Consider the following 22335-nt stretch of genomic DNA (forward strand, 5'->3'; position numbering starts at 1 on the left):
TTTTTTTCCTTAAGATTTTAGCTTTCATCCTCATCAGGAACATTCCTGGTTATGTCCGTTCTGTATATAGCTCTTTTTTTGCCTGGTTTGGTAAAATTTCTCTAGAGGTAAGTGAGATAACAGAGCTGCGATGATTTTCAGCTTAGAAATGCAGGGTGGTTTTGTTACATCAATTGCAGCAGTATAAGATAAATATTGAAAGCATATTGTTTTATTTAATGTTGTTCTTTGACCTGTTTTATTGTAGCTTCCATCCACACTATCACAGCTGAAATAGTAGCATCAGAGTAGCAGTCTTATTTCTCATGCTGTTTTGGGGGAGACTTGTAGACTGTGAGAGTGAGGTGTTGTGCTGGGATAAGCTGTAGTGTGTATGCAATTGGAAGACAAAATGTGAGTCGTTTAAGGAATCACCATTAACTGTACTGGCAGAGTAAGCACACTTACAAATCAGTTTGCCCTAAAAAGCTTTGCTGCATTAATAAAGAAATACAGCTTCACAAGCAGAACTCTTCTTTGTGCACGTTTTCTTGTTTCACTGAGAGTATAATTTAAAAGAGTAGGAATTACCTTGCTTTCTGTTTTGCTTGCTCTTTATTACTATTAGGTGTATAATTTTATTATTAAATACACTTTTTAAAAGAAAGGAGAGAAAAAACTTACAGAGAATCTCAGTGTGATACAGTGGAGTCCATGATGAAATTTTTCCTTTAAAGATGATGTTTTCAGCATCCTGATCCGTGGTGGACTTGAAGATGCTGATCAGCTCCAGGGGCTTTTCCACTCACCAGCAGTTAAAGCATTACCTTTTGTTTGCAGGCACATTAGTAAGCAAAGGGATGGTTACTGAGTGCAGGTGCATTCCTGATCTGTTCTGATAGAATGTAAATTGTTTGTGTCCAACCTGCTAATTCTATGTTTTTGTTGCCCTCTTTTTTTTAAAATGTTTTAATAAAAAGTATTTAAAAAATAAGAGTTTTGTTACTTACATACTTTAACTATAACTGTATCCTAGTTAACTATATGCAGCCCAAGACAATTCCTCATTCAGTGTGGCCCAGGCAAGCCAAATGGTTGGACACCCATGAAAGTGATGCTCCTGTATGCCTTGTTGGGTTAAGTCTAAGCAAAGCTAATTTGCTGTGTGCTCTCTCAGTTAAAAATAGTCTTCATGGTCAGATATTGGGCCTTATCTAAGGGATCTTATAGCAAAGATGTGTGGAATACACCTTCTCAAAGTACATTATTCAATCCTAGGCATCTTATTTGAACATTGCTTTGCTTGATGCAATAGTAGTAAATGTGATTTTTATGTACACAAAAATATTTAAACATTCTTTTCTTCTAGCTTTTCATTTGCCAATACCACATCTGGCTGGCAGCAGACACAAAGGGGATCTTGGTGCTCATTCCTGGCTATCCGATGTTTAACGTTATCGTCAGCACTTTTATATTTGTGTGTGTGGCACATGAGATTTCTCAGATCACTAATGATCTAGCACAGATTGTGGTTCCTAAAGATAACTCAACTCTGCTGAAAAGGTTACTGTGCATAGCTGGGTTTTTTTCTGGACTTCTCTTCTTCTCAGCAATGCAAGAGCAGTCAAGGCATTAATTTGAAAGGGTTCTTGAAAACTTTCTTCAGGTTTGCTTTGTGTCTGCCTGAAAAAAATTCTCAACTGGAGGTACAAGAAGACATTTACATGAGGTGAGTGGAAGATGTATATAGTGGAAATGTACATATTTTGTGTGAAAATAACCTTCTCCAAGAAACTGAGAAACAAGAATGCACTGTAGAGAATTGCATGTGAAAACAGGTCTTTTTCTACTGGATATATGTTTCTGTTTACATATCTGTATAAATGTGGCAAAACAAAGTGAAGTGAAATGGAATAGCAGTATCATGTCTGTATCATGGAATGATCTGTTCCTTGGGTCCACCAAATGGAGGGTGGATGCTACTGTACAACGCGTAGAGTAACGCACGCTGTAGTCATTCTTATCAAGGAATGAGAGGAGAGCAGATTTGCACTCCTCTGTTAATGGTCACCTTTAGCCGATGTGAAACATGAAGTTATTTCTCTGGTAAATCAGGGCATTTTTCTAAACAAAGTGGTAATTTGTTGTTTAGGTGAAGATAGTATCTGTCATGTGAAACCCTTTATACACAGAAATAAAAAGTCAGCACCACGTCAGTGACTTAAGATGATATACAAGTTTACAAAACATTTTGTGTGTTTTTAAGACATTTCCAAGAAGTATGGTGAATTATGAGGTGAATGAAATCTTGTTAAATATATAGCATTGTTTTTTTTCTCCCCTAAAGCTGTTTGCTTTGTTGTAAGTTTTCCACTAATTCATGTAACTACCTGCAGTTCTTTCTGTACAGTCCCCACGTTGAAGCTATTGGAAAGATACTGAGCTGTTTCTTCATTATGTGCATTATTTCCAATGTTTGGAAAGTTATCCTCCTTAATGAGAACATGAATCACTGAAAGATGTGCTAAAGGTCCACAATGGTGGATGGGATGCATTGATTGCCATCTGTGCCAGTATTAGTGGTCACGGAGAACTTTGAACTTGAGGGGATGTTTGTTTCGTTCTTCACAAGCTGAGTATTGTAGATATAATTTTATTTATCTGTTGTACAGATTTGGTTAAAAGATTTATTTTTAATGTTTGAAATAATGCACTTGTTTACTATTACTGTATGTGGGATAAATATATTTTCTTTTCATGTTACGTAATATGAAGTAATTTAAACATTAAATAAATGTGCTGTGGATGCTTATTTTTGTAATGGGAACAGCAGCGATTAAGTCGAAGTTTTTTTTATTGCCTGACTCCAGCTGGGCTGCAGCTCACTACCACACCTGTTGTATATTGATGATTAGTATTGCAAAATTTCTCTGCATTGATATTCTGGACACTGTTGCTGCAAATTAAGGGAAGTCCACTTGCCTAGCTGCATGTCTGCTTGACCCTGAGTGTAAAACCAGGCTAAAGAACCCCTCCCCTGTGGTCCTTGCAGAGCCACAGCTGGAGTTACAGCTCCAGCAGCCAGAATCACTGCAGTGTGTGGGTGATGCTCCAAGGCAGCATTGCTGGGGAAGGAGAGAATGCAATCCCCTGTGGGCTATAAACCAGAAACGTGGCAGATTTCTGCACGACTTATTTCAGTAAGATCAGGAAACCCATCCCTACAGTTTGTTTGGTTTAAGGAATTTGGCTTAATGTAGCTGCTCAGGTCCCATACAAAGTAGTTAATATGAAGAGGGGCTGCTCAAATAAAGGATTCAGAGCATGCACTCCTCTCTCCCCAGGTGTGCAGAGAGGTGTAGGGCTGTTCTCTCTCACATGGGCACCTGAACACAGTGTTGCAAATCTTCTCCCATCCTTCTCCCCGTTAAGCAGAAACCCTGTGCGGTTGGCACCATTTCTTTCTTTAATTCTGAAGCACTGCCATCTGACATCACCATCCATAGCTGTCAAACAAGTTGTTCAGGCATCATTATGTAATAAACAAGCAACGCATTGCTACTTAATAGTTGTCTTATTTATTAGGTTTTACACTTCATATATTTACAAAGACACCTGTAGTGCTTTTTATTTGATTGTAGACAATCTGGTTACAATATGAGTTGTACTGTCATTGTACATTGCTAAAAGAGGCTGTAACTTTGCCGTTCCATCTATCACCCGTTTTAATTATTACTAATTCTTTAACCATGAAGTATCTTCAGTCAGCTTTATATATCTGTGCTTCTGTGGTAATTATTTTAATAAGTAAAAATAAATCATTTCTTATTAAACTTACCTCAGCTGCCTGAAGATTTCAATCGTAAAACTGTTCAGAAGTGCTTAACACCCATCAGCTACATCATCAGTTTGTTCAGACACCTGCTGCTACCACCTGATTCTTTGTGCATATATGTAACAGATTAAGAGAGTTCCTTAAATAAATTGGCCTTCCTGTGTTTCTTAATACAAATAAAATGGGAGCAGCTCAGTTGGTATTTCAGTGATTGTCATGTCGTCCTAAGGTTATCAGAAATGATCTGAGTTTAATACTATTTACAAAATGTGGTCTTTAAGTGAATAACAAATCATTATTTAAAATCTGTTCCATTCATCTCTGTTTCAGAGCACTGACAGCTCATGCATTTGAAATTAGCAGCAGAAACCCAAAGGCTGATTTTATTCAACTTTTTTGCAGTGTGGTGAAAAAAAAAGGTACATTTTTAATTTAGCATACATCTCAGTGTTCATTATCTGGTCTTTAATTCACTTTTCTCTGATAGCCATCCATGCTGCTGGGAAAGCAGTGTTCTCATAGGAGACTGAGTGATGAAATCTCCCGTAGTACGTTTTGAATGAGGTAGGAGCGAGGCATGCCACGTAGAAAGCAAGTAGGAATGGCTCTTTATTCCACCTGTTGCACAAACTGACTTGGTTTTTCAGCTTAGATGATAGCTTGAGCCATCTTCTGTAATATGGTAACCACTGCTAGTAATCCTGTGGCCAGTTGAGCTTGCTAGTAATGTGGTCCTGGCATTTAGGGCAGTTCTGCAAACTATGGGCATTAAGGCTGGACAATGTAGGTACATAGACAGCACGTTGGTTGTGTCCTGTTCACACTGCAAATGGGATGTGCTCACCCATCCTGTCCTGAGCACCACTTGTAGATACAGCTGCAGCTGTTACACTTGTTGCACGAAATGTGTCTAGAAAGTACCTCAGGACTTCTTTAATTAATTATTTGCCCAGGCATTGCACTGAAGTCCATGCCTTAAAAAGGAGCAGCCTTTCTCAAACATGTTACTGTTTTCAAGGAACAGTGTCGTGAGAAGGGGAAAAAAAGCCAGAGAATTCAGTCTTTCTACAATCAGAGTAATGATTTTAAAGTCTCTTCTTAGGCTCAGTCTTGAGTCCTTAAAGTGGTCACAGTTTCTCTTGGGAGAGAGCTGGAAAACCTCAGCTACAGAAATATAGTCAAAATACAGCAATTTTAAAGCAGATTCAGCTTTTTGCTTAAAATGCCACGTTCTCGTGAGCATAAAGCCTCTGAAAGAGAAATACTACAGAAAATAGTACACAACCAAAGCAAAGCATCAGCTTCAAACAGTGACGCTTTGAGAGGCAACCACGCACAGCTGGATGGAGACCCTTCCATCCTGTGTTTCACTCTGATGCTTTAGAGAAGCATCAGTAAAAAGTGCAAAAAATGCCACTTGAGATCAATGACCACCATCATTTAAAAAATACAGGGAAACCTCCAGTTCAGATCCCTGACTGTTACCAAGTTCCTACTGCTAAGCATCCTGTTGCATCTTAAAAGTACTGACCTCCCAGGAAATGCTGTACGCGGTCTGCTCCTTATAAAGCTACAATAGAATCCCTGGTGGATGGGATGGCAAATTCTCTCACTCTTTTTTTTGCTCCAGACAACAAGGATGTAACAGGTGTATCACATTGGGAACACCACCAAAAGCTTTTAAAGAACGTTTTTAAAGGCTTAAAGGTAAGCGCACACATGCCAAATAAAATGCACCCTCCTTTATTTGGAGACACTAATTTTTGCCTGCAGTGCTTTGTAAGACTTTCCTCTAAAATAATCCGGTGAATGAATGGACAGATTTTAAATTTTATTGCTTAGAAGTCATCACATGTTAAAGTGTCTGTAAAGTAACAAATCCAATTTTCAGCATGAGTAGTTAAGATTTGGGGTCATTTTGTTGTTTGATTTCCCCTCAAAAATAACTTACTACATTCCGACCATCTATCTCTGCGAAATGAACAGCTAATAAATCTGGATGCTATTTCCGAGCCTCATATTGCACCAGTTTCCATGCTCATACAGCCTTTTGGTGTGCAGACATAAGGCAAAGATATCATCCCATAGCACAGAGTCTAAAATCCTCTGAACCTTGTGCTTGTTTTCTAGTTCTGATTTCCCTGTTAAAACTTTCAGGAGAGATCATGAGACAGAAAAAACTTGGATATTTATTAATACATATATTTGAAAGATTATTTTCTTAATGTAACAAATATAAAAAGTTATCAGTGTTTACAAATTGTCAAAAATGTCCAAAGTACAAAAAGATACAGTACATTATTACGTGGAAGTGATCTCTGGCACTGGAATCGGCTTAATACTGTGGGCATGCACAATAGACACCAGGAAAACTCATGCATCGATCAGAACAAATAAGGAAACAGGACAACTACTGCTTTCTCTGATCACAAATTCATTGCTTCTGTTAGTTTTCGTTCCTCAGGAATACCATTTACCTGTAAATAGACAAGAATTCTTAGAATGCATCAGTGGCAGACGATGCTTTAACAACAAAGAATCAACCAGCAGCACAGCATGGAGGTACTGTTTATTCATCTGGGAATAGACAGTTTAACTGGGAATACATCTTTCTACTTCAGACCTCACATTTCATTGGGAGACTGCAAAACTCCACATGGAAAACACTGTGTAGGCAACACATGCTCTATTGAATCTTTTGCATTATAGGAGTATCTTACACCTAGCCTTGGGATAGCTCTCGCTGATCTTGCCAATCTACAAGAGAAGTAATTATAAAAATAAAAACTTAATTTACCTTTGTGTATTGGAGGTCAGTAGCAGTTTTCAGTAGTGTTGCACAGACATTATATACAATTCCTGCCCAGCATTAACTTTGTGAAACAGCTGAACATTACGTCAGCTGTGGAGTCTACCAGCTGCATTTTACATATTGTTAAAAAAAACTTTGTTTCTTTTGGAGCTTCGAAAGGCTCCTGAAGAGGATATTGCTACTATGCACCCCTTGCTCTTCAAATCAAATACTGTGATTGACTGAAGTTCTAAAAACAGAAATATCCTCTTAGTCATGGTGGTGAGCGTATGATCACGGTTCTGAGCACAGCACTGGGAATTCTCCATAGCAAAGGAAGAAAAACAAACCACGAGTGTTAAGCTCACTGTTTCTTTGGCCTTAGGCATTGTAGGTCTCTACATTTCTTACTTGAGCAGACCAACAAAATGGCCTGTTAAGTTTGTACCAGTGCTACTCAGAATTTTAGGAGAGCCTTAGTTTTCCATTCAGCCTGACATTCTGACCATTCTGACTCTGAAAGTCTGCCTTTTTATGGCAGTTCTTCAATGCAGTTTGCAAGTGACTAACCCACGCTAACTTACAGTTTGGATCTTTTATAAAATTTCTCTCTGCCATCAACATACAGTGTGCTACCATGAGATTTTGCCTCTTTTTACTGCAAGACAGACTGACGTTCTTATAAGAAAACTGTCATGATGGAGCAGCTCGTATTTGTAATGTTTTTTTTCTGCTAAGTTCCTGGAGTAGTGAGCATTCAGAACTATGCTAACTTTCAGCCCAAGCCAGTGCTGGAGGATACAGGTGGATACTTTCAGGGTCATCTACCATTTCCAGTATATGTCTAACAAAGCACACAAATGGCAAAGCCAATAGCACAGCATTAAGGTGGGTTTGTTTGGTTTGTGTTTTCTTTTCTTTGTTTGTTTTTGTAGCTGTTTCTAACTCTCAGACTTAAAAAAAAAAAAAAAAAGTGCAGAAGCATCTTTCATATACTTGCCTCAAATCTTTGAAATGTTGTCATACGAAATTCTCCTTCAATCCCCGAAAGCAGTAATGAAGAAGAAGGATTTGAATGAAAACAAAGAGTAGCTTATGTAGCCCCTAACTTAACACAAATCTTCCTCTCAGAGCTGTAGTTCACACATTATATTCTGTATATATGTATTTACTGTTTTGCCTAAATACCTCTTTGAATATTGAAAAACTCTACTCTGGGCTCTACATTTTCCTTATATCATCCTTATGGCCTTTCCCATGTGGAAGACTGTATTCTTCCAGTACCTGAAGGAGGGGGAAAGACTGTTTATGTGGGTTGGTAGTGATAGGACAAGGGGGAATGGTTTTAAACTGACACAGGGGAGGTTTAGGTCAGATATTAGGAGGAAGTTTTTCACACAGAGGGTGATGACGCACTGGAACAGGTTGCCAAGGAGGCTGTGGATGCCCCATCCCTGGAGGCATTCAAGGCCGGGCTGGATGCGACTCTGGGCAGCCTGGGCAGCTGGTTGGTGACCCTGCACATAGGAGGGGGGTTGGAACTAGCTGATCTTTGAGGTTCTTTTCAACCCAGGCCATTCTGTGATTCTACAATCCTTCTCAGCACTGACACAGTAGCTAAAGTGAGCAGTCAACGTTAGTCACAGCCTCAGTCAATACACACTGTGAGTTGACTAAAAGGTGTAAGAGTGAAGACTAAGATACTGGAGACCAGCAGCACAAATAGCATCTCAACAGATTCCCTACTATCAACTGTTCATGCTTATTAACAGCAATAAAAAGCTCCTTCTTCAGTGCTTAACTAGTATTAGTAGCAATGAGAAATTTTGATTTTGTATTGAATTTTAGGGAATCTGAAAAATGTTTGGGAATTTGCTGTTATAATAGAAAATGATTTATGTGAGGAGGTTTCTATCTTAGCAGTACCTAATTCCAGTGTTTAAAATTGAGTCCTGATATAGCACTTCTACTTGTTCAACCAGTGCCATCTCAAAATTTTCACTGAGTGATCCAAAAATGTCTGGAATTACAATGCTGTAATAATTACATTAAAAAACATTTTCCACTGACTGTAGGTGTTTCAATTGCCCACCGATCATTTCATAGTCACAGTGCTTTTCTTTAGTACTGACCTGCACTCTGCTGCTGTGGAATCTGAGTCTGATGTGGCAGGTTCCTACAAAACACAATTGAGTATCTTTAATGCTTCCGCACCAAGGCTGAAGTATGTTATGCATAAAACTTCAATAGGTCAATTTAAAAGTTGTGAGGTTTTGCTTATGAAGCAGTAATCGATTTTTTGCTTCACAAATACAGCTGTGAAGAGGTCACCCAAGTCAATAGGAAGAAGAGTGAGTGAGTTTTAAGGGGTAGTTGCTATGATTTTGCATATCTACTGGGCTCATAGGCTCAAACTTGGTGAAAGGCCAAATGTAACAAGAGGTTTCTGTTTCAGTTCAGTTTCCAGAAGTGATGAATATGGAAGAGGTGACAGTCTTTGCCAATTAATTATTGACTGCAGAATGAACAAACGTTCACTGCACAGCAGACAAGTTCACTTATTGAGGCAAAGCCAGATTCTGTGCCCTGCTTAAGTGTCTGGGACCAGATATTAAGGTTGCTTTTGCAGAAAGGAATGAGGGGCTGGAATGCAGACGAAGTGGATAAGAACAGTATGTGCAACTGCAGAAAGCCTTTGGCTCCGAGACCCTACTTATAAAAACACTTATCCATGGTTAACTTTCTTTGGAATTAATCAATTGAGTATAGGCAAATATACACAAAGTTTTACCATGTCATTGACTGAAGTGTATCGAGTACTGAAGGGAAAAACCATCTAGAAGTATAATTTTGGCCCTGTATGATTTCTTAAACTGGTCTGTATCTATATTTTCTTAAACTTGTTTCTTTTACCTTCTGCTAATGTGCAGTAACAGGGTAGAACACTTCACAGTACAAGGGATAAGTTATACAGCTATGCTTTCTGAAGATTTTTGGGGAGTAGAATTTAGCTTAGGAACAAGGAGAAGAAAATACTTCATGCATATCTACATTATAAAGGGAACACATGGCAACCAAGTGTGTATGAGGGCCAAGTTGGTGCTGGCACTGGACCGGTATCATGAAGGTCATGCCATTTCCACTCACACACACCCATGAGATGAGCAGCTCCCAACCTGACTTACTGTCTTCCCAGGCATTGAGTAACAATACCAGTCATCTCCAAGTCTCAGCTCCACACACCTCAGCCGAACCCTTCCAGCAAATGTCTTTTTTCTGCAGTACCTACTTGGCAATTGGTAAATGTGCAGAGCGCTAGATAACTCTGCCTCAATAGTTTAAGTTTTAATAAATTGAGGAATGGAAGTGAATATTTTTCAGGTTTGTATCTTGGCAACAATGAAAATGGCTCAGCATTCAGAACATGTTCATTGTTAAGTCTCTATACATTATCTACAAAGGAAAACTCTCTTCTATTCCGTGTTAACACTTCAAACACAAACCATGAGTGACAGCTACATGACTAAATACTTACAAAGACTGGACCTTACGGGGCTGCTGTTATTTTTCGTACCAGAACTCCTAAGAGGCAGGGTTTCTAAAATGGAACAGTGTTAATTGCTTCCTCTGTCAAAAGTAGGTTTTCTCCAAAGTATGTATGAATGTGACTGTTCCCCATGAAGCCTCTTGCCAAGTTTGCAGCCTGAAAATCCACTCATTTTATCACAGGCCTTCATTTCTGCTTGAATGGCAAACATCAGAGCAATCTTGAACTACCGAGCCATGCACCCCCATAATAAACACGTTTCAAATGACAAGCACTGCAATAGTTAAATTATATAACAGAATAAGTATTTTTTTTTCAATGGAAACACTTACTGTTGTGTTTGCATCAGTGGCATACTCGTATTGTCGTAGTTGTCTGGGTGAAGGGGTGGCACGATCTCACCAGTAACCGGGTGGAACACTGGCAGCGTTGAGAGAGGCCATGCTATCTCTCTGTTTTTAGACATGTCACGGAGCTCTTTGGTTGATTTCTGTATAGCACTATGGTGGACCAACTGGATGCTACGTCAAAAGGAGATATAACAGTGAATACATGTTTTAAGTGCTCTGTCTAAATGCATAGATTTTTACAACTATTACTTTTAAAAAAATTTGAGGACTGATGCATGCTACAAACTCAATAGTGCACCACTTACAAGAAATCTCTAAACAGGTAATTGAATGAATATTAGATATATTTGATCTTGAAGGCAGTAATTATGCCACTAGATTTTGCTGTCTGGATGAGTATTTTGCATAGGATCCACAACTGTGCAATTTACTTCTAGTATTCCCTTTATTTGCTGCATTTAAAATAAGTTTTATTCTCATGGTAGGTACATAAAAACTCATAGAGAATTAATTTTAAAACATTCTATGCTGTAGCAATTGGACACCTTCTGGGATATTCCTCCCATCCCTCGCTGTGGGATGGTCTGATAATCAGGAGAATATCTTTAAGGTCCCCTCCAACCTAAGCCATTCTATGACTCTATGAATAAATTATATTTTAAGATATTTATTTTAAGAGAACTAATTTATGTTGAATTCATAGTTATTAATTTCAAACCCTTTTTATTCTGATTCTTCTATCCTCACCAAGGCTCTGATTTAAAGCAGCTTTCACACTTATGAATTAAACCATGGGTTAGAGAGAATGACAGAAGATTATGACACACATGTATGAAGCGTGACAAGCTACTGAGAATGAAAATTAAATGATAAAAGAAAAATAACAGGAAAGAAGACACTTACTCTGGTGTTTGCATGTTTCTCTTTTCCCTAAAAACAAAACAAAATTTATGAATTAAATAATAGCATTGATAGTTGGAACATTAAGTCTATCTGATGATGGAAATAGTACGTGGTACAGAAATGCTGACAATGTTACTGCTAACCGCAGCTTGGCAGCATTTGCAGCTGGGTTCATGATGTGGCCTCGGTGAACGCAGTGTGGGGATGCTCTGATGACAGACACATACAGACACACACACACGGAGAAATGGAAATGCAAGTTAAAGAACAAGCTTCTGGCTAAAATAAATTCCGTGACAAAATGAAACTGTAGTTTGTGTAAGAAATGGCAGGAGTTACGCTACTTGCTGCTTTCCGTTTAGGTTTTGCTCTTAGACATCTAAATTCAGTGCACATTCTCAACCCATTTTTAAAAAATTAGCATTTTAGAAATTATTTAATATTTTCCTGAACCAGTGATCCTTTATTAGTATTTTATTTGCTTGGGGGAGATAAATTTCACGTTTATGTGGAGATTTTTAACCCTTTCAACTCGAACATTTAGAGTCCCCTGTATGCATTGCCTAGGAAAAAATCACTGTATGTGTTTAGCTAGCTCAGTATTTCAGAACAGATGTCTTTTGGCCTGTTCTATTTTTTTTATTATTATTTTTAAGAACTGAATGGAATCCTTCTAATAAATAGTCTCCTATGCATTTTAACCTTAGAAAAACCTGAAACTTCTTATTAGTGCATTAAAGTACTCACACTCCTTCCCGTCGGCAGCACATGATATAGGCAAGAATTAGAAAAAGCACCAGTGCTACTGCCGAGGGCACCGCCAGTGTAATGAGGAAATCCGAGTAATAGTCTCTGCTTTTCAGTGAGTCAGAAGGCGGCTTGTACTCCCCGCCATCAGGCAGTATCCCCTCTCCACGAATCACTTCCTGAAAGGTGGAAACTTGCTTTGTATTGTCAACCTGACAACCAGGGAAAAGGAAAAATAAAAACAGAAAAGACAATTATATCACAAAGGGAAAAGAATGGGAAACCAAGAAGTAGTTGATCGACAAGCACACAGAATAGAACCTATGCTGCGCAATAATATTTGTCAAATTTGATAAAATTTTGTCCATTTTTTAAACAATAAATCCTTTCATTTTGTCAAAAGTTTCTGATAGAGATGATTTCAAAATATTATTTTATTATAGTATTACTTTATTTTCTTTACAGCAATACTGATTTCTGCATGATGAACACAGTAATTTCTTACTCATCTTCCTAAATAACAATACTGCCCTCTGTTGTACGAAGGTGGTAGAGATGAAGAGCACCTCCCCTCTTGATGTCCTATTGAGCTTCATATAAAATCGCCAAGGTTGGAAAAGATTTTCAGGATCATCCAGTCCAAGTGTCCACCTATCACTAATAGCTCTCACTAAACCACGTTCCTCAGTACAACAACATCTAAACGTTTATTGAACACCTCCAGGGTCCGTGACTCCACCACCTCCCTGGGCAGCCCACTCCACCCGTCTCTGGTCACGTAGCACCCAGAAGTACAAGAAGCAGTAGCTGAGCTGCTGAGGGCCGAGCAGCTCTATGCCACCCCTCCCACCTGCCGCAGGAAGCGTGGGTTGCTCCCGAGATGAGCGTTTTGTTTAACAAACCCAGACTTCCCAGGTTTTCCTACCTCCTCATACAACTAACTTCCAGAAGGCTGCATTCCTTGCCACATGCTTTTTTCTTTTAACATTTGGATCTAAACTTCCTGAAAATACAAGCTTTTTGGTTGTCAAACTTCATATTGCATTTAACTGATGGCCTTTGCCATAATCTATTTTTTTTACTCTATCTTCATCTACCTAATTGAAAATAAACTGCATTTGCCTACCCGCTTGTCCTTCTGCCTGTTTGTGAGAAATCTTGCAGTTGATGGGCATGCCTTTATAATTTGTAATTTAATTCACAAGAGGGTGCGTTAAAACTTGTGTGGGGGATGAAAAGGTTTTCGGGTAACACTGGAAAGAAAGTATTTTTCAAGTGCAAGACTCTCCACTCATTAATGTTCTGCAGAATATTTTGCACTAGGTACATCAGTTCCACCTGGCTGCTTAGTAGAACCTCCAGACCCAGACAGCTGCAGTAAAACCATTTATGCACTTACTGATGTGAGAGGCAGATGTCCAAGTAGGGAAAGAGAACAAATTATCAGAAAGCAGTGTTACAAGGAAGAAAGTATTGTTGTCCATCTTTTCAGAATTTGGGTCCCATTAACTCTTTGATGTAGATGTTAATTGCCCAAATCAGCTCATACAGTGGGAGGAAGAGGATGCAGTGGTTCTATTTGCACTCACTGGTCAGGGTTATGGTTATGGATGATGGAGCTCAATTTTCCCAGTTCACAGATCTCGGAGGACTTTCTGCCCTTTGTCTTGCCTCAGGAAAAGCAGACTATGATCAGAGGAAGGCTTGGTTCTGTTTTCTCTTTGAGGCACCATGTTATAGACTGCAGAAACAATGCTACTGGCAACAGCAAACACCCCTAAGACTGTCTAAATTCAGTCATTAGGGTATGCTGCCAAAGCAAGTGCCAAGTGCCAAATTTAAGGTCATGTAATTAACTGCTGTAGAAAATTATGTTTCTCATAGGGAGTCCATTCATTTTACACATCCAAGGTGACCTCTGCCTTTCAGCAGTCCTGACAGCAGGACAACGTTACTTCATGACTAGTTTATGAGCCATCTCTACTGTCACACCTTTTTCCTGGAGAAGTAGTCCTAAACACTTGCTCTTCATTCTGCACTTGCAGAACTGTTTATTTGTGCATTACTGTGCTACTCCTCTGCTTCTCCTTTTGAAAAGAAATTCGCTGTTGTTTCCAAGGCTATTTCTCCACTGTCTCATGGTCTTCCTGAATTCTACCTGGTCCTTCCATGTCCAAGCAGTTTCTTTCAACTTCATGGGGCCTGCAGCCTTACTTAATAAGCACATTCCATCATCCATCATATTAATATAGAATGGCAGGGACTTATTAGTAATTCTGCTGCAATTATGGCTATCCAACCAGTTCTCCACTGAGTCCATGTTTCCTCATTTAGGTCATGTTTCCTCAACTCACTTATAGGATGGTATCAAAAAACATTATCAAAAAGAAATGACATTTGCTGCTGCACCTGTGTTCTATTTCTGTCACGTAAAAGGAAATAAAAAACTTGACATAGTTTGCTCCTGTTAAAGTCTGATTGCCTTCTATTTTTCAGGTGTTGCCAAAGTATTCCTGTGTACACATACCTTCTGCAATTTCTCAGCAGAAAGCCAATAAGCAGTAAGTAATCTGGATATTCTTTTGAAAACAAGTATCATTTTCCAGCTTTCAATCAGCTTTCCTAATTCACAGTATATAGAAGGAAAGTGTTGGAGAGTATCTAATGGACTTTGTGAGTGAATAACATTTCTCATCCTCAACAGTTTTCGTTTATATTGTACAAAATCCTCCCACATCTCCTTTTCACTTTCCTCTTGAGTAATATCTGAATGTTGCTCATCAATTATCCATTTTTATTTCATGTACCTTCACCATCTTTGTTCAAACTTATCTGCAAAGTCACCTTTGGATACTGGATCAGTTCTTGATCTTCCTTATCAAAATTAAGTAAAAACAATAAAAACCTTTGTGTGGATTATAATCCTTGAATGGAAAATAAACCTGTTTTCAGTCACTGTTCTTGTATTCATCTGACCATAAGAGGAGAGTTCCTGTTGTTTTGATTTCATTAGCCAAGACTATTCTCTATTTCAAATCTTTTTAACATGAAACAAGTTTAAACAATTTGGAAAGGTATTTTGACAGCACAGAAATACTGTTTAACTACTCGGTGCTGTAGACTCAATATTTGAAAAAAAAAAAAAAAAAAGTAGCAATACATCTTTATATACTTTGTAGGAAAGTAAGTGTAAGTAGCAGTATTAGCGCACTGAATTAATGAACTGTTTAAATAATTGCCATTACTTTATGCTCTGTAAGTCTATAGTTCTTTGATCATCTATACAAGTCAGTATTAGCTACAACAAATACGATTGCTTCACTGTTGCTGTATTCTAACAGAATTCTGCCCACAGCGCAAAATCTTTTCACAACATTAAGAGTGGCTGCTAAATGGGAAATTACATCAATCAATCACAATTAAGTGGAATTCAGCATGGTGGCCTGGCCAGGCCGGCAAAATTCTTACCTAGATGATGTCTACAATGAAATACTGCAACAAATATCATTTTTATGCAATAATAAAACAACTCACCAGAGAGATTTTACACCAATCAATATGGAATTGAGTACGAAACTTTTTGTCACATGTTATTGAAGGCTCCATTTCTTGACTGCATCTCAGTTGATTCTGTGGGTTTTCCACTTCCCGTAAGCATGATGAGAATGGAACATCTGCACCAACCATAACATACACACTGCAGAAAGAGATGAGTGACAGACTGAGGATGCCTCTCACCAAACAATGCAAAACAAGGACTCTGAATCCACAATCTTGTCTGCACATAGCTTGGATTTAGATGTACCAATCCTTTCTTATATATTACTTCACCAAAAATATCTTTTAATAAATAGCAATATATACCAAAAGAAACCTTTGATTTTGCCAGAGAAAAGCACTGCCACAACCACTATTTTGGAAAGACTTTTATAAATGAAATATCATATTTCAGAACAGAATGTATTGTTATGAATCACATCTGGAAATACTGGAACGGTTTGCCAGAGAGGTTTTGAATGACTCATCTCTGGAGACAATCAAGGTCAGGTTGGATATGGAACCCTGGGCAGACTGATCTAGTGACTGGCAATGCTGCCCATGGCAGGGGGTTGGAACAAGATGGTCTTTAAGGTCCCCTCCAACCTCAGCCATTCCATGAGCATTTAGTGTTTAACAGTATCATGTGTAGCTATAATCTTTCTTACTGAAATCCATGATCCCTAATTATGTGCTTTGGGAACATTGGACAGATGAAATATAAGCTTGAGGTATAAGCTTGAGGTATCTGAGGAGTTTACAATCAAGTATCTAAACTGCAGTTATGTGCCTCACCAGCTGTAAGTAAAAAATTTATTCGTAACATCTAACCTAAATCCACCCTCTTTCAGTTTAAAGCCACTTCCCTATCAGAAATTGAAGTGACTTTGTATCCTATACTCCATACCATTCTGTTTCAAAAATTTTAATTTTGTAAACTGGAAACTATTAAATACTCAAAAGCCATACTAAACAATTTTGCAATATTAGTATTAGAATTTCAAAATCATTATATTTACTACTATTTTGTAACTAACGGAATTTACTGTTGGACTGGTATTTGTTGGACTGTAAAAATCGATGGATAGGAACTGTTATTTGTAAATAGCACAATAAATCCATGGTATAATGGGGGCTGGGAACACCAGTAAACTTTTCATATCTAACACCAACCTGGATTTCCAAAATATAAAACAGCAATTTCAAAGTTTTTAGAGAACCTGAATAAAATACTAAGCCTTTCAGTAAGAAAAGAAGAGTAAAGCAAGTCTACCAGACTGATACGCGTGCTTACCCCTCCTTCATGTCATTAATAGGTAGTGGAACTCTCCCTCCCCTGTCTAGTGCTGAAGTAATGTTTATAGCATTCAAACGTTCTGGCTGCCATACGTTTTTCACTGCTCCAAGAAAGTCTCCAAGAACTTCACTTGCTAACATCTCTTCTACATTCATATTCCTTATGAAGAATTCCGCTTGATATGGTAATGGAAAATCTAATTGCAATGAAGAAGAAAGAGTTTGGCCTTACACAGTGACTTCATAACAAATAATTTAATGCAACAGTTAGTGCAATACCCCTTTAAGATGGATAAGCCTTTCCAAAAATCTTGTATTTAAAGTACCCCACTTTGAACCTAAAATGATTACATTTGATTAAATTAGTTATTACTGAAGCTAAAATCACGACTAATTTATGAATTTATCCTGAGAGGGAAGAGGGAACTAGAGGGACAGATTCTCAGCTCCTGAAACTTCATTAAATGAAGTTACATTTGTGCTGACATTGGGATCAAAACTGTTACCTTGCTACCAGAAAATCTGAATGCACAGTTTCAACTGCAGGATTGCTGTAGAAAGTTCTGCTGTGCTGAAATATTTTATATTATGAAATTTGTTCATTCAAAAAACATAAAATACTTTAAAGTACCACATTTTACCTGACAGAAATAATTTAGATAAAAATAAAAAAATGAATCAAAAGAGGAAAACCTGTTTTACATCCCCTTTGTACCCCTACATTTGGTTTGATGTCCAGACAACTATACTTCGTTCTTTATCTTAAAAGAACCAGAGTCCAAAAGTTTTTTATTATTCAGTTCAAACCTCAACAAGCTACTTTTTGTACATACCTTCTGCTGACATTATATTAATGATCAAATTATGTCTTGCAGTCTCAAAAGTACGTCTGTTATATGCAGTGATCTAGAATAAAAAAAGAAATGATAACAAAACAATGATGGAAATACCAAGATTAGGTAAAGGAAACATTGAAAATGAGCAACTTAAAAATACTTATCTTCTAAATGCTTTTTTTCCTGTTTGATACAGTTTAACTCAGGACACCACAATTTTCTTTATCAATCTATAGACAAATACAGTTATCTATGGGATATATCCAAATGTAATATATTTTGGTCCAGATAAAAGTTTTCTGCCATACATGTATGTTCTTTCCTGTTACCTTTGATGTAAAAAGAACCATAAGCAAAGATGGGTTTCTTCATTTTCCATTCCAACCCACACCCCCAGTACTGAGATCGACATTCATTGATAGCTCTTAGGGATCTAAACTAAATAGATATATGAATAAAAGATTATTGGGAGCCAAGCAATTGCAGTCTTTGGGAACGGGATTTAGATTTAGCTCTAGTCCCAGTGAGTTTTTACTCCACAAATGGATTCATAAGCATTCTAACACAAGTAGTTTTGAACAAATACTGGAATTTGTTACTGTAGAGAAACTGAAAACTAGTAGATGGATGCGACTCTCATGCCTTTTATTTTTAAAAACTTAGGTACCCATTATCTAATTACACAAGGATACCAATCTTGTATTTTAAATATATGGGGTGCCTGAAATGCTCACAAGTGTCAAACAGAGTTCTCAATGGTTACTGTGTGACTACTTAGAAACTGAACTACAATCATGCACTCATTCATAACAAATACTCATTCATAAAGAATGAGCTTGGATACCACTACTACTATTTTCTCTATTTTTTTTATTTCTTGAAAGGTAATAAATCTTTCACAAAATAAATAAACCTTTCTCTTTAGATTCACAATTCAGTTTGTTTTACTGAAAGAGGAGAGGTAGAGCAAATCTCTGTTTTACAATATCCACATATCAACAGGAATATAGCCATTTTTAGTCTGCACTTGAGCAATGACTATTGCTAGTCTGGACACCTGTATAGCTCTGGCTAGTAAAGCAACAATGGTGGAAACTGCCCCTGTGCTCAGTATCCATTCAAATAAAACTGTCATTACACAGCTTTCAAAGGAGCTAATCACCTTTGTTATTCATTCTAAGCATGATGTCAGGCCCTTCTTATTACGAGGTCTCATCCAACTGATTTACCTCCCCAGGCATTATGGCATGGTGAAAGTTAAGATTCAGGCCAAGGATATGCACCTGCTTTTCTCAGATTCTCAAATGGTACTAGGAAGCTTTTCTACTAGAAGTAGAAAAAATGCAACCTGCTCTCATCTCACAGTATGGAATTAATTCAAAAGCCACATATAAACATAGGTCCACAATGAAGTAATCTGTATGCTAGGCAAGACTGCATTCAAATATAGGCTTGTGCTCATTCGTGCAGTGTAGGTCTTGATTTAGACCCTGGAATGTAAAAGCGCAAGCCATTTTAAAAAGGACAATTTTAAATAATGGTTTCCTCTACAGAAAGCTAACTGAAGTCTGCAAGTACTTTCACACATGATTAATTTTGCAGATGTGATTAGTCATGCTGAAATCAAAAGTGAATTAAGCGTGAGTAAAATTGTCTGCCATATAAGTTAACTTTTAGAGTTGTCATTGTCGAGGATGACAACTATATCAAACACAATTTAGAGAAAAAAAATCTCATCAAAGGCTTAAGACAAATGTACAGTTGAAAAACAAAATGGCTGAAGCAAGTTAATTAGCAGATTTTCCTTGACAATATGAAGTGCATGTTGTCTCACTCATTCTGCTATAATATACATGACAAAGCATAGCAAATATATATATATATATTTCCCTTTCAATTACTGCTCAGTGAATCATCGATGCTTTTAAACATTTGGATAGTTGACTGTCAAAAATAAAGTAGGGGGTTCTATCATCACCACAACTTTAAGAACCAAATTAGATACATGAAACTGCTAATTAAAATAAAATCTGTCAATAAATACGAATAACGAGCCAGAGAACATTTGATGAAAAATAATCTAATTTTTAAAAATTAAAACCTGTTTATTGATTGAACACAATATTTCCTAGTCTGGCTCATATTTAGGGTAGAATGCTACGAAGTTCAGAACTCAAATATCTGAAGAAGTACAGTCATTTATAAGCTGTTTTTGTTTTGTTTTCAAAAACCAAGAGGCAAAACCTCTTGACAAACAAGAAAATACCTCAATGATGGTTGGCTTGCCCACATTTTCTACAGTTGGTGAACCATACAGCACTCCATCGCTGTATGGTGTCCTTTGTATATAGCGGAGCCATCCAGGTCGGTCAGGGTAACCCATTAAGTTGGTATTAAATGTTATAGGATCATTGCTTATTTCACCTAGATAGGAAAAAAATATTATAATATTTATAACAAAACATTATACGCATTAATTTTGATATTTCAATTAGAAAAATCTTATTCTGACTTCCAGCTATGTCTTCCAAACACGTTCAAAGAGAGAGAAAAAAATTGCCAATCTTTAATACATCAGAAATGTTTTGTTTCTTGCTTAACTCTTGTAAGTATCAAGAAATTCATATCTAAAAAATATAACCAGCTACAAAGATGAACATTCTTGTACTTCCTAGACTTTCAGCTAGCTCAGAGCTACTGGGTCTGATTTTTCAGCTCTACCTAGGATCAAATCATCTAACCTCCCTACTGACAAAAGCACAAAGGTCTCAGTCCTCTGTACTCAGCACTGGTGAGGCCACACCCTGAGTACCGTGTTCAGATTTGGGCCCCTTACTACAGGAAAGACATTGAGGTCCTGGAGTCTGTGCAGAGAAGGACAACAGTGCTCTGAGAGGTCTGAAACAGAAGTCTGATGCAGAGTGGCTGAGAGCTGGGATTGTTCAGTCAGGAGAGGAGGCTCAGGAATGATCTTATCACTCTCTACAACTGCCTTAAAGGAGGTTGTGGTGGGGTGGGAGTCAGCCTCTTCTCCCATGAAACTAGTAGTAAGACTACAGGGAATGGCTTCAAGTCATGCCAGGGGAGATTCAGGTAAGACATTAGGGAAAACAACTTCGAAAGAGTGGTCAGGCACTGCAATGGGCTGCCCAGGCAGGTACGGATGGAGGATGGAGTCACCATCCCTGGAGGTGTTCAAGAAAAGTTTAGATGTTGTATTGAGGGACATGGTTGAATGGGAAATATTGGTTATAGGTGGACGGTGGTACTGGATGATCTAAGAGATCTTTTCCAACCTTGGTGATTCTATGAAAAAGGTTTCTTAGTTACTTTTTTCTTATTTATTTTACTTTAACAATGACTCCAGGGACACAATGTGCCTGGAAGGGCTTAGCAGAAAGTGCAGCCATGTAACCATTGATGCTTGAAAGCTTTTGTTATCTAGACATAAAAACCTTCAGCCCAAACAGCCTGACAGAGGATTTTTTTTTAAGATAATAAATTAATTCAAAAAGAGAAAGAGAAGTGCAAAAAGCATCCACAGTTGACCACAGTTGCCCATAGTCCAAATGCAATCTCTGAGACCCCCTGAAACCAAACTGCAAGAGCAGTTCTTGTGTTTCCTACTGGTAGTCTTCCAAATGGCTGGTTTCAACTGCTTATTTTAGCTTTTGCAGATGAAGTCAGCCATGGTTGAGGACCTGCAGACCCTCAGTGGCACAGAGCCAAGCAGACCCATTCTGCACCTACTCACACACGTGCACTCAAGCCCGCAAGCTCAGCCAAGAGGTGGCACCTGCAGCGATTGTCAGATGGTGACATCTGAAGGTGACAGCAGGCTGCCATTGAGGGAAGGAAATGAGCCCAGTGAAGGAAGGAGGACTATCATCTCCACCTGAGGGACACATAGAAAGCACTGCCAACCAGTGACTAGCTTTCAGGCCAGCTTTTCCACATCTAGCTGTGGGTAAGAGAACCAGAACAGTAGGAAGGCCACACTAACCCACCACCAAGGTGCAATGCGACCTTCCTCTCAACTCCCTTAGGACGTCACAGGGATCTACTGCTATAGTAATAGAAGTTCAGCACCACAAATGATTTGGGGAATAAAATCTCAAAAGCATTGGTGATACATTCAGGTTTGCCACTGTCATATCAGTGGCACAGCACAGCCTTGCAAGTGGCAGATATAAATACGGGGACTGTGCAAGCAGAGTAGGCTTTGGTCTTACAGCCAGTTTCTGATATGACCACAGACTGTCTGCTGGTCAGAAATTTCAAAATATCTGAACTCAAAATAATGCTGCAGGCAAATGGTGCAGAATGGGGCTGTGGGGATTTGAAGGACAATCCATCAATCCATAACTAGTAAATGCTCAATCTTTCTCTCTTTTTTTTTTTTAATATAGGAGTATGTGTTTGTACTACATTAATAATAATAATAATAATAATTTAAAAACCTATGCATATATTCATTCCCTTTATTAATGTAGGACAAGATGTTCTCTCTTTCT

At 38.0% G+C, this 22335-nt stretch overlaps 1 protein-coding gene across 3 annotated transcripts; it reads right to left on the reverse strand.

Moving 5' to 3' along the window:
- Window positions 1–5977: 5977 nt before the first annotated feature.
- On the reverse strand, window positions 5978–20244 carry SGCE (sarcoglycan epsilon). 3 transcript variants are annotated; one of them, XM_010712675.3, is made up of 10 exons: window positions 20088–20244; window positions 17819–17891; window positions 16984–17182; window positions 15687–15849; window positions 12153–12364; window positions 11406–11432; window positions 10485–10673; window positions 8738–8781; window positions 7606–7640; window positions 5978–6291 (listed from the first exon to the last, which is right to left on the reverse strand). In XM_010712675.3, the coding sequence occupies exons 1-10, from the start codon at window positions 20202–20204 to the stop codon at window positions 6241–6243; spliced, it is 1110 nt and encodes a 369-aa protein (XP_010710977.2). In that variant the 5' UTR covers window positions 20205–20244; the 3' UTR covers window positions 5978–6240. The 3 variants fall into 3 exon arrangements, with proteins under 3 accessions (XP_010710977.2, XP_019471904.1, XP_019471905.1); XM_019616359.2 differs by lacking the exon at window positions 11406–11432; XM_019616360.2 differs by lacking the exon at window positions 7606–7640.
- Window positions 20245–22335: the final 2091 nt, after the last annotated feature.

This window comes from Meleagris gallopavo, chromosome 6 (genome assembly GCF_000146605.3).
Source record: "Meleagris gallopavo isolate NT-WF06-2002-E0010 breed Aviagen turkey brand Nicholas breeding stock chromosome 6, Turkey_5.1, whole genome shotgun sequence".
Classification (NCBI taxonomy): domain Eukaryota; kingdom Metazoa; phylum Chordata; class Aves; order Galliformes; family Phasianidae; genus Meleagris; species Meleagris gallopavo.

Excerpts from the sequence above, each read along its gene's own strand:
- SGCE (XM_010712675.3), bottom strand. The coding sequence starts at position 20,204 with ATGGGTTACCCTGACCGACCTGGATGGCTCCGCTATATACAAAGGACA. Across the intron at positions 11,433-12,152 it reads TGCTGCCGACGGGAAGGAGT|GGAAAAGAGAAACATGCAAA; the intron begins GTGAGTACTTTA and ends TTTTGTTTTTAG. Across the intron at positions 7,641-8,737 it reads TCCACAGCAGCAGAGTGCAG|GAGAATTTCGTATGACAACA; the intron begins GTCAGTACTAAA and ends CGGGGATTGAAG.